Source organism: Nerophis lumbriciformis, linkage group LG06 (assembly GCF_033978685.3).
Source record: "Nerophis lumbriciformis linkage group LG06, RoL_Nlum_v2.1, whole genome shotgun sequence".
Taxonomy (NCBI): Eukaryota; Metazoa; Chordata; class Actinopteri; order Syngnathiformes; family Syngnathidae; genus Nerophis; species Nerophis lumbriciformis.
In genome coordinates this window covers 13,178,910-13,191,541 of record NC_084553.2, presented here as the reverse complement: position 1 = coordinate 13,191,541, position 12,632 = coordinate 13,178,910, and the positions used below count along the sequence as shown (strand labels likewise).

The 12,632-nt window shown below is 41.5% G+C and overlaps 2 protein-coding genes across 2 annotated transcripts in view; both read right to left on the bottom strand.

The window, feature by feature from the left end:
• LOC133608477 (uncharacterized) overlaps positions 1 to 11,967 on the bottom strand; it is a 30,503-nt gene extending 18,536 nt beyond the window's left edge. The window contains exons 1-2 of the mRNA XM_061963724.2: positions 11,544 to 11,967; positions 1,879 to 2,944 (exon numbers count right to left, since the gene is read on the bottom strand). Of these exons, the coding sequence (XP_061819708.2) occupies positions 1,879 to 2,944; positions 11,544 to 11,712 (1,235 nt within the window). The 5' untranslated portion in view covers positions 11,713 to 11,967. The remainder of the gene's footprint in view (positions 1 to 1,878; positions 2,945 to 11,543) is intronic.
• The window catches only part of LOC133608483 (uncharacterized), a 265,786-nt gene that overhangs the window by 64,138 nt on the left and 189,016 nt on the right, over positions 1 to 12,632 (bottom strand). The window lies entirely within an intron of this gene.

The following is a 12,632-nucleotide window of genomic DNA, read 5'->3' as shown; positions in this document are numbered from 1 at the left end:
TTCAGGTCGAAATTTTGGTTTATGAAAGAAATATAAATAAATATAAATATAAAACTTCATGACGACATTTTTCAAATTAATAAAGAGTAATAGAATAGTATGATAGTTATATGTTACTTGTTTTGAACATGTTATCGTTATCACAAATAAAAAGATATACTGTACACAGAAATTATTTTTGATTTGATTTATTGTTTATGTAATAAAATATTTACTTAAAATGTTATGTTTTGTGAGTTTTTTTATGCTACGAACTGTACTTACCGGCGATGTAAACCGAAGGAGACATTTCCGTAATGAAAGCTGCAACACCCTTTTTAGATCCCATCATCACTGCAGCATTATCGGCAGCAAAGCAAACCAAATTCTGCCAAGGAATTTCGTTTGAGTCTATTTCTTCCGCGAGTATTTTGTAAATGTTTTCGCCTGTGGAAGCCGTATTGCATTCCCTCAAAGACAGAAGTACTGAAAATACTTTTCCAATGTCGTCATCGAAATATCGAACACAAATGGGGTACAGTTTTACATCGTCATAATCGGTGCTGCCGTCAGTCGACATGCTAAATGGTTCCGTCTTCATGACATCGGCCATACTTTTTGAGGATTCTGTTCCAAGACACTGAATAATGTTTGATGTTTATGTTCGACCACATCCATATTTTTTGGCGATTTTCGAGTCGGGAAACATTTTCCGAAATAACCGTCCCATGTGATCAGCCAGTGCGATTGGAAGTCCATGCTCAATTATTGCCTCCGTAAATAAAACTTCGGCATTTATCACATCCAAAGAATCTGTTTGGGCGACGAAAAACGTTGAAAGTTTTCCACTTGTATCGCTTTCAACGGCATTAGACTTGTGTTTTTTTGTCCCAACGTGGTCATTTACATCGCTAATTCCTCCGTGTCCGATCGAAAAATCTTGTCTGCACAAGGTGCAATTCGCGTAGTTTTCACCCTTTTTGGAACTGATAATTATTCCCGGATAGGCTTTTGAATATTCTTCACGGAATGACTGCAGTTTTCTTTTCGGTTTAATACTCGTTTGCGATTTTTCTCCGGCTGATTCCATGATCATTCGCTCGTTTGGAAACAATGGCAACTGGTGCCTCGTGCTTGGCAGCGGTGCTATAAATAGCCTCGCGCATGGCATTCGGAATGGCTCGATAGGAAGTTACGGGAAGCAGTGTCGATTGTCATTGTTGTTACGCGATTTCATGAATAAAACTTTAAAAAAAAATTTTTTTTTAAATTAATGAAAAACCGTATTTTTTATCACTGCAACCGTAACCCGGAATAGGTTGATAAAAACCGTACTAATTACGGGAAAACCGGAGTAGTTGGCAGGTATGTATGCAGGCATTTTTTAACTACGACCAAACGGTAAAAAACATGTAAATGCAGGTTCCATTATTGTGCTTGGGCATCACTGCAGTCCTATGATCTCTTGATTAAATACTATAGTACAGTATTTGTATTATGCACTAATATACGTTTCCCCAGCAGGGACAAACAATAACAAAGAGCAAATGTATACAATATTAATCTGCATTATTTCTCTGCAAGTCACAAACTTTCCGGTAAAAAGCAAACATGATCAAAACAGAACCAACTGACTTAGAATCATAATCAAGTACAGTGTAATTTGTGATTAGCAGAGGTATTGACCACGTTAATGAGTTGCACACATTTAATACTGAGGTTAAATATGAATTGGGATTTATTAACCCGTACACAAGCAGGAAGACACATGTAAGTGGTTATTATTTGTTGGCTACACATGTTTAACAATAAGAGTAAAAAAACAAATCCAGCCAGGTTGCCGTCACATCAATACTGGAAATACTGTAAGTGCGTGGCGCCGTTACAAAGTAATTTCACGTCCTGCTGCTCTTCTCACCAGCACACTTGTGTTTGTTCAGCTGCACCTTCTGAGGGAACTTTTCGTCGCACACACCGCAGCCGAACGGTTTCTCACCGGTGTGTTTCCTTCTATGTATGTTCAGATTTCCTTTTTGAGCAAACTTCTCGCTGCACACGGAACAAGAAAAGGGTTTCTCCCCCGTGTGCGTCCGGGTGTGTTTCATCAAACTGCCTTTCAGAGAGAACGTTTTGCCGCACACCGAGCAAGGAAACGGTTTCTCGCCGGTGTGCGTTCTCATGTGGATGATCAAATTCCCTTTCTGGGAGAATTTCTCGCCACAAACTGAGCAGGGGAATGGTTTCTCGCCAGTGTGCGTTCTCATATGTTTCATCAGGTTACCTTTTTGGGAGAAATTCTCCCCGCACACCGAACAGGGAAAAGGCTTCTCTCCCGTGTGCGTTCTCATGTGTGTTGTCAAATTGACTTTCTGGGAGAACTTCTCGCCGCAAACCGAGCAAGTGAAAGGTTTCTCGCCGCTGTGCGTTCGCATGTGTATGATCAAAGTATTTTTCAGGGCAAAACATCCACCGCAGATTGAACAAATGAAAGGTTTCTCTCCGGTGTGGATCATCATGTGAGTGAGCAAGTGTTCCTGCACACTGAAGCTCTTACCACAAAACGGGCAGATGAAGATTTTGTCTTCTTTGTGACATTTCATGTGTGACTTCAAACGTGTCACCTTGTCAAAAATTTTGTCGCACTGACAGCATTCAAAGTGTCTGTCAGTGTGACGCATCATGTCAGTTTCAGAGTCCTCATCGTCAGTGTCAGGAGTGTCGCTATCTGATAGTGGCACTAAGAGGTGGTCAGCGTCTGACCTTCTCTTCACCTCACTTTGACCGTCTTCAAGCTGTGACCACCGAGCTTCGTCTTCGTCGCTTTTCACGATCACGTTAAGTACTTCAAGTTGCTCCTCCTCCTGATTGATGCTGCACTCTTCTTCTTCCTCCTTAATGTGTTGCTCCTCTTTCTCCACCCTGGGGCTCCACTGCTGCTTCTCAGGGGGATCTTCTTCAATGACGTCTGCAGGACACAAGAAGACCGTCTGTTAGGTAGGGGTGTAATGGTACACAAAAATTTCGGTTCGGTACGTACCTCGGTTTAGAGGTCACGGTTCGGTTCATTTTCGGTACAGTAAGAAAACAACAAAATATACATTTTTTGGTTATTTATTTACCAAATTGTAAACAATGGCATAACATACATATACAAACAGACAGGGTCCATTGCCAGGGTTGATGTGGTCAACATATGTATATAATGATCTACTGCTAACGATGGATTCTGATGCGTCATCTATGTTGCTGCTTCTTGATCTTAGCGCTGCTTTCGATACCGTCGATCATAATATTTTATTAGGGCGTATCAAAACACGTATTGGTATGTCAGACTTAGCTTTGTCGTGGTTTAACTCTTATCTTACTGACAGGATGCAATGCGTCTCCCATAATAATGTGACCTCGGACTATGTTAAGGTAACGTGCGGAGTTCCTCAGGGTTCGGTTCTTGGCCCTGCACTCTTTAGTATTTACATGCTGCCGCTAGGCGACATCATACGCAAATACGGTGTTAGCTTTCATTGTTATGCTGATGACACCCAACTCTACATGCCCCTAAAGCTGACCAACACGCCGGATTGTAGTCAGCTGGAGGCGTGTCTTACTGAAATTAAACAATGGATGTCCGCTAACTTCTTGCAACTCAACGCCAAGAAAACGGAAATGCTGATTATCGGTCCTGCTAAACACCGACATTTATTTAATAATACCACCTTAACATTTGACAACCAAACAATTACACAAGGAGAATCAGTAAAGAATCTGGGTATTATCTTCGACCCAACTCTCTCGTTTGAGTCACACATTAAGAGTGTTACTAAAACGGCCTTCTTTCATCTCCGTAATATCGCTTAAATTCGTTCTATTTTATCCACTAGCGACGCTGAGATCATTATTCATGCGTTCGTTACGTCTCGACTACTGTAACGTATTATTTTCGGGTCTCCCTATGTCTAGCATTAAAACACTACAATTGGTACAAAATGCGGCTGCTAGACTTTTGACAAGAACAAGAAAGTTTGATCATATTACGCCTATACTGGCTCACCTGCACTGGCTTCCTGTGCACTTAAGATGTGACTTTAAGGTTTTACTACTTACGTATAAAATACTACACGGTCTAGCTCCGTCCTATCTTGTCGATTGCATTGTACCATATGTCCCGGCGAGAAATCTGCGTTCAAAGAACTCCGGCTTATTAGTGATTCCCAGAGCCCAAAAAAAGTCTGCGGGCTATAGAGCGTTTTCTATTGGGGCTCCAGTACTCTGGAATGCCCTCCCGGTAACAATTAGAGATGCTACCTCAGTAGAAGCATTTAAGTCCCATCTTAAAACTCATTTGTATACTCTAGCCTTTAAATAGCCCCCCTGTTAGACCAGTTGATCTGCCGTTTCTTTTCTTTTCTCCTCTGCTCCCCTCTTCCTTGTGGAGGGGGGGGGGGGGCACAGGTCCGGTGGCCATGGATGAAGTGCTGGCTGTCCAGAGTCGGGACCCGGGGTGGACCGCTCGCCTGTGCATCGGCTGGGAACATCTCTGCGCTGCTGACCCGTCTCCGCTCGGGATGGTGTCCTGCTGGCCCCACTATGGACTGGACTCTTACTATTATGTTGGATCCACTATGGACTGGACTCTCACAATATTATGTCAGACCCACTCGACATCCATTGCTTTCGGTCTCCCCTAGAGAGGGGGGGTTACCCACATATGCGGTCCTCTCCAAGGTTTCTCATAGTCATTCACATCGACGTCCCACTGGGGTGAGTTTTTCCTTGCCCTTATGTGGGCTTTGTACCGAGGATGTTGTTGTGGCTTGTGCAGCCCTTTGAGACACTTGTGATTTAGGGCTATATAAATAAACATTGATTGATTGATATATAAAATAAAAAGTAAATAAGATAAGGCTCAGAATGGTTTCTTAACAAAACCTTTCTACATATAAAGTGCTTTTTTTGATTGATTGATTATGACTTTTATGAGTAGATTGCACAGTACAGTACATATTCCGTCCAATCGACCACTAAATGGTAACACCCCAATAAGTTTTTCAACTTGTTTAAGCCACGTTAATCAACATTAAACTGCCTCAAGTTGTTGCTCAGATTAAATAAAATGACAAAACTTTTCTTCTACATATAAAAAGTGCAACATTAAACAGTTTCAAGTCAACTCAGCCTCAGATTAACCCCCCCCCCCCCAGCCTGGCTAACTTAGCAGTAAGAAGATATATGGGCTTATTGTTCTTCCACCATAGAAGTGGGTCAAAATCTAGTTTCTAATGCAATATGGACTTAAATCTGCTGCTATAAAAACATTTGTTATTGCTTTAGCCCTGCCTGACTCGCCGAGGAGAGGCTGCTTGAATGCGGTGGTGACGCTTCAAATGGGTTAGCATGTTTGACGTGTTGTCAGAAGCAGCTGCTGAACAATGTCAGCAAACCTCCATCCTCCATTGTTGTATCGCGCAGCCAAAGTGTTCCCAAATGGGAGATCTTAACGAGGCAGGAGGGTCTTCCAGCTCTGGCTTTTGCATGTTGTCCTAGCCCGGTCGCTGCTAACATGCCGTGTGTTGTGCCTCGGTGTGCATTGTTTACACAACGTGCGGTGCGCTACTTAATATGTCCGTGTGGAAACTCGTTCGGTACACCTCCGAACCGAACCGAAACCCCCGTACAGAAACGGTTCAATACAAATACACGTACCGTTACACCCCTACTGTTAGGTGATTTTGTCTTTCTGACATGACATTCCTCAGCATATACTAAAACATGTCTTGACGCATTTCTAACGGTCGTAGAGACCACAACTCAGCCCACCTGAAAAGTGATGGAGGGGTTTGAGATGCACTTTGACAGGAGCCGACTAAGGAAGTACTCACAATGAGTCAATTCAACCACGTCAAGACAGATAACTCAACTCGACATTTGCAAAAAATGTCTATTCTTTTGTGTTACGCAAGGTGGCGGTTGTCATTAATTAATAATAATAATAATAATAATAATAGATTTTATTTGTAAAAAGCACTTTATATTGAGTAAACAATCTCAAAGTGCTACAGTGTATTAAAACAATAAAATAAATAAATAAATAAATAATAAAGAAATAAAAACTAGAACAGCCAAATAGCTATAACTAGTATGCATATATCTAAAAAAAAAGCTTTTTTAAAAGGAAGGGCTTTTAAGCCTTTTTTAAAAGCATCCACAGTCTGTGGTGCCCTCAGGTGGTCAGGGAGAGTGTTCCACAGACTGGGAGCGGCGGAGCAGAAACCCCGGTCTCCCATTGTTCGTAGCTTTGTCCTCGGAGGTTCAATCAATCAATCAATCAATGTTTATTTATATAGCCCTAAATCACAAGTGTCTCAAAGGGCTTCACAAGCCACAACGACATCCTCGGTACAAAGCCCACATAAAATTCTAAGTTAATTATTATTTGCAAAAAAAAAAAAAGTTTATGAGTTTGAACATCAAATATGTTGTCTTTGTAGCATATTTAACTGAATATGGGTTGAAAAGGATTTGCAAATCATTGTATTCCGTTTATATTTACATCTAACACAATTTCCCAACTCATATGGAAACGGGGTTTGTAAATGAATGAATGAATGATGGAATCTCACTTCTCTGTGAAGCACTTTGAGTGTCTAGAAACACGCTACTGTATGTACATCTATTCCATTAATAAAGCTGATTTAACTGATGTTGTATACTTTTACTATTTACATTAAATATCCACTAAATATAATATAAATATATCATCTCAGATTATATTTGTAATTTAAGAGCCAGGACTATTTCCTGAGCTGTGTCATATATATTTAAATTTGAATGTCATTACATGTGTCATGCTGTAGATTTCAGTGTTTGTTTATTAAGTTTCTATTAGAAATATGATGTACCGTATTATATACATAAACATGACAGGCCATGTACATTTGTAATGTAATCAAATAAACTGATGTCTGACACTCATCAATCCTGAAGGATATTTTTGGGGAAAAAATTACTGTAATCAATCAATCAATCAATCAATCAATCAATCAATCAATCAATCAAGGAGGTTAGCCTGTCCGGAGCGGAGGTGTCGTGTGGAGGATTTGGGGGTGAGTAGTTCTTTGAGGTAGAGGGGGGGCATTTCCATGGAGGCACTGGTGGGTTAGTAGGGAGACTTTGAATTAAATCCTGAGTGGAACAGGAAGCCAGTGAAGGGATTTGAGAATTGGTGTGATGTGGTCATATTTCCGCACTCTCATCAGGATCCTAGCAGCACTATTCTGTACGTATTGCAGCTTCTGAATGTTCTTGCTGCCGAGGAAGCAGTAATCATGTTACAGGCGATCTTCTTTTTACCGCGCTTCGTGATTACCGCATTTTTCGGACTATAAGGCGCACTTTGTCATGATCCGTGGACCGGGTCATGTTTTGTTTAGTCATGTTCTGTTTAGTTTTGGACTCCCTTAGTTCCTGTTTTGTGCACCCATGGTTTTGTTTTGGTTTCACCTGCCTCTGATTAGTGTTCGGGACGCTCACCTGCTGACGGATGACTGTTTGCTGCATGCAACAGTCGCGTAGATTTATTTCTTGTTTCCTGGCTGAAGATTCCTGCGCTAAGTTTTTGTCTCAGCTTCTGCGTGCGATCGGCACGTATCCCTTTTGTTTGTTCTCTGTATTTTGTATTTCATCGAATTATTTATGAACTATTAATCATATTCATACCTGCACGCTTCGTCCGGAGTTCCGTCTACATCCCGGGAGAACAACCCACGCAGTAAGATGTGACCCCCACGTGTACCCCACTCTTAAAATCCTTTAATTTTTTCAAAACTCGACAGTGCGCCTTATAACCCGGTGCGCCTAATGTGCGGAATCATTTTGGTTGTGCTGACTGACCTCGGAGCAATTTTATTTGGTACATGGTGACCAGTAGATGACAGTCACACATAAGAGATACGCGTAGACGGCAATATGACTCAAGTAAACAACACCAACATTGTATATGTTTCATTGAAAATATATAACATTACACACGGCGCTCAAAAATCTATCAAAATGTTTTAGTACGACTTTGGTAAGCTATGAAGCCGCACCGCCTGATGGATTGTACTGTGCTTCAACATACGAGTAATATTATGGTGTGTGTTTAAGGTAAGGCATATTATCTGCCATTTTGTTTCATAATATTATGCAAACGCAACTTTTCTTACATTCTGGTACTTGCTGATCTGTATTTGGGATCTGCATAAGTCCTGAAAATTTGTGCGCGTCCGTCTTTGTAGTCTGTGCCGACACGTAGTCTTCTTGTTATGGGACATTCATCCTGTGCCGTTGCCATTTCTAGTATAAAGTAGTGCAAAGTTCTACTTATATCTGTCAGTAATATCGCCATGAAAGCACTAAAACATACCGGTGTAGTGAGTTTACATTATTCACCCAAGGAACTTTAGTTATTAGAGAGTTCCGGTCGGACGGTTTTTCACGGGACACATTTCCGGCGTTGTTATTGCACTAGTGAGCCACGGACGAGGAGATGCTGCTCCGTTATGGATTTAGGTTAACTCTGAATGTCATTAAAACAGTTAGCTCCATCTTTTGACACTTCTTCCACTCCCGTCCTTGCACGCTACACCGCTACAACAAAGATGACGGAGAAAAGACGCTGCTGTAGGTGAGCCACGTAAATAAGACTGGCCACTAAACGGCGCATCCTGAAGCGACTGTCAGAAAGTGGCTTGAAGATGATCTGTAAAACATGATCTATGCAACATTTTGACCAAAGAACCACCATTACATGTTATGTAGACCACAAGGAAGTATTTTACATTTAGAAAAAATAAATAAAATTACCCCTTTAATGACCCCTTTAATCCGGTGCGCCTTTTGTATGAAAATAGACCTGTCTAGACCCGCAGTGCGCCTTATAATCCGGTGCGCCCTATGGTCCGGAAAATAGGGTATACACGCACTCCCCAACATTATTAAGGCTGTACAAAAAGAAAGAGTGAACTTTTTTAAGCGTTCACGGCGGAAGACCACGTTGTCGTCGCGCGTTGCTTCATTGAGGAAGGAAAAAAGTCACTTCGTTGAAAAGTGAAGTGAAATTAGACATTGAAAAATGCTCGGAAATTATATAAATGATGACCAATGTTGTAAACGCTGTGACTGTCACAAAAGATACAAATGGTATCTATGAACACGTGAAAGAATCTGCTTCTATGTAAAAAAAAAATGGACAGTGATAACTCAGAAGCGTATTGGTCGCATTGTCGAAACTTTCCCCAGTGTGAAAAATAACTACAGGAATAAAAGTAAGGGGTTGTTCTTTTTGTATTACTCTTTCATGGAATTTTTGTATTGAATCTTTTTTAATACTGCACTTTACACAGTATGTCCCTTGTGTGTTCTTTGAAAAGTGAGTCAATCTCATGTGTTGGTTTCGGTATAATTTCCAGCCAACACTAAAGCTCAACTTACATCATAGATATGTAACAATTACTGTTATTAATTATAAATGGGGGGGGGGCGTCCATGCGTGCTGTGCCTCCCCGGCAACACCAGCGATGGCCGGCCCGGCGGCCGGGCCGTCCATGCGTGCTGTGCCTCCCCGGGCCCCCAAGGTGCCCGGCCGCCCTATAGTCCTTATATTTGTTCAGCCAACCCTTTTCAGTTACGGTTTTGTAGTTATAACGGGCGGCGATTGCGTCATGCCGTAATAGCTGTTCAGACAACCCTTTTAAGTTATGGTTTTGTAGTTAAAACGGGCGGTGATTGCGTCATGCCGTAATAGCTGTTCAGACAACCCTTTTAAGTTATGGTTTTGTAGTTAAAACGGGCGGCGATTGCGTCATGCCGTAATAGCTGTTCAGACAACCCTTTTAAGTTATGGTTTTGTAGTTAAAACGGGCGGCGATTGCGTCATGCCGTAATAGCTGTTCAGACAACCCTTTTAAGTTATGGTTTTGTAGTTAAAACGGGCGGTGATTGCGTCATGCCGTAATAGCTGTTCAGACAACCCTTTTAAGTTATGGTTTTGTAGTTAAAACGGGCGGCGATTGCGTCATGCCGTAATAGCTGTTCAGACAACCCTTTTAAGTTATGGTTTTGTAGTTAAAACGGGCGGCGATTGCGTCATGCCGTAATAGCTGTTCAGACAACCCTTTTAAGTTATGGTTTTGTAGTTAAAACGGGCGGTGATTGCGTCATGCCGTAATAGCTGTTCAGACAACCCTTTTAAGTTATGGTTTTGTAGTTAAAACGGGCGGCGATTGCGTCATGCCGTAATAGCTGTTCAGACAACCCTTTTAAGTTATGGTTTTGTAGTTAAAACGGGCGGTGATTGCGTCATGCCGTAATAGCTGTTCAGACAACCCTTTTAAGTTATGGTTTTGTAGTTAAAACGGGCGGCGATTGCGTCATGCCGTAATAGCTGTTCAGACAACCCTTTTAAGTTATGGTTTTGTAGTTAAAACGGGCGGCGTTTGCGTCATGCCGTAATAGCTGTTCAGACAACCCTTTTAAGTTATGGTTTTGTAGTTAAAACGGGCGGCTATTGCGTCATGCCGTAATAGCTGTTCAGACAACCCTTTTAAGTTATGGTTTTGTAGTTAAAACGGGCGGCGATTGCGTCATGCCGTAATAGCTGTTCAGACAACCCTTTTAAGTTATGGTTTTGTAGTTAAAACGGGCGGCTATTGCGTCATGCCGTAATAGCTGTTCAGACAACCCTTTTAAGTTATGGTTTTGTAGTTAAAACGGGCGGCGATTGCGTCATGCCGTAATAGCTGTTCAGACAACCCTTTTAAGTTATGGTTTTGTAGTTATAACAGGAGGCGATTAAGTCATGCCTTAATAGCTGTTCAGACAACCCTTTTAAGTTATGGTTTTGTAGTTAAAACGGGCGGCGATTGCGTCATGCCTTAATAGCAGTTCAGACAACCCTTTTAAGCTATGGTTTTGTAGTTATAACAGGCGGCGATTGCTGCAAGGGGTTCTGGGTATTTGTTCTGTTGTGTTACGGTGCGGATGTTCTCCCGAAATGTGTTTGTCATTCTTGTTTGGTGTGGGTTCACAGTGTGGCGCATATTTGTAACAGTGTTATAGTTGTTTAGACGGCCACCCTCAGTGTGACCTGTATGGCTGTTGATCAAGTATGCATTGCATTCACTTATGTGTGTGTAAAAGCCGCATATATTATGTGACTGGGCCGGCACGCTGTTTGTATGGAGGAAAAGCGGACGTGACGACAGGTTGTAGAGGACTCTAAAGGCAGTGCCTTTAAGGGACGCCCCCAATAATGTTGTCCGGGTGGAAATTCGGGAGAATGTTTGCCCCGGGAGATTTTCGGGAGGGGTACTGAAATTCGGGAGTCTCCCGGGAAAATCAGGAGGGTTGGCAAGTATGCGACCTACCAATCTTACAGGTGATACGGCAAATTAGTTTTATTTATACAATATGCCAAGGGCAAATCACAGGTCGAAAATGGACGTTGGGTATTTCTAAATGACAGGCAATTGTGCCTTATTAATCCAAAACAAGTTATAGCAACATAAACATTGTGTAGGTTAACAAACCTGCTTTGTGTAACTCCATTTGAAGCCTGGAAAAAAAGCGTCCAGTTGTTGACGTTGTCGTCGTTCTCCTCTTTTTTCCCGAGAAAGTTCCTCCACGTACTCCACTAAGACTACAAATATTTCTCACAAAAGCGGCAGAAAGTCGCCCATTCACCGACCATCTCAGCATTTGTGCACATTCTCAGACAATAACAACACTTAGCATGTGTTGCTAACTTCCGCGTCTCTCCGTGAGCAGCTAACAAGCTAAACCAGCTTGAGAGAAGCTTATAGAGTCCACCGAGAGCAGACTACATGTTGAGATGACGAGTGGAACAAACGTCATAAGTTATTAATGTGCGTCGAACAAAAAAGAGACGCGGCGATGATTGCAATTACACAAATTAAACATTCTCACTGGTCCTGTTCTACTTTGCGACTTCTTCTTAACTTCCGCTTTTTTTCTTCTTCGATTGAGTCTGAAGGACGTATAATCTATGACGTAGTATTGCTGCCATCTTTTGGAATTATTTTGTTACTACATCCAGCCATGTTCTCAGAGTGACATTCTTAGTAAGTTTAGGGAAAATGTTCGCATATAAAGTAGAAAAAATAGAGCAAAAAAATCCAGATGTAATTGTGATTATTTAAATTTTTTTTAATTATTCTTAATCATAGTTAACTCATCAATTTGTCAGCTCTAATAAAAACATTCACGTTTAAAGAAATGTAAAAAATACATATATTTACATGTAATATTATACATAAATATACGTTGTGTGTGTGTGTGTGTGTATATATATATATATATATATATATATATATATATATATATATATATATATATATATATAGATCAGCCCGGTTGCACAGGGGTTAGTGCATGTGCCTCACAATACGAAGGTCCTGAGTAGTCCTGAGTTCAATCGCAGGCTCGGGATCTTTCTGTGTGTAGTTTGCATGGTCTCCCCGTGACCGTATGGGTTCCCTCCGGGTACTCCGGCTTCCTCCCACCTACTCAGTGGCCTAGTGGTTAGAGTGTCCGCCCTGAGATCGGTAGGTTGTGGGTTCAAACCCCGGCCGAGTCATACCAAAGACTATAAAAATGGG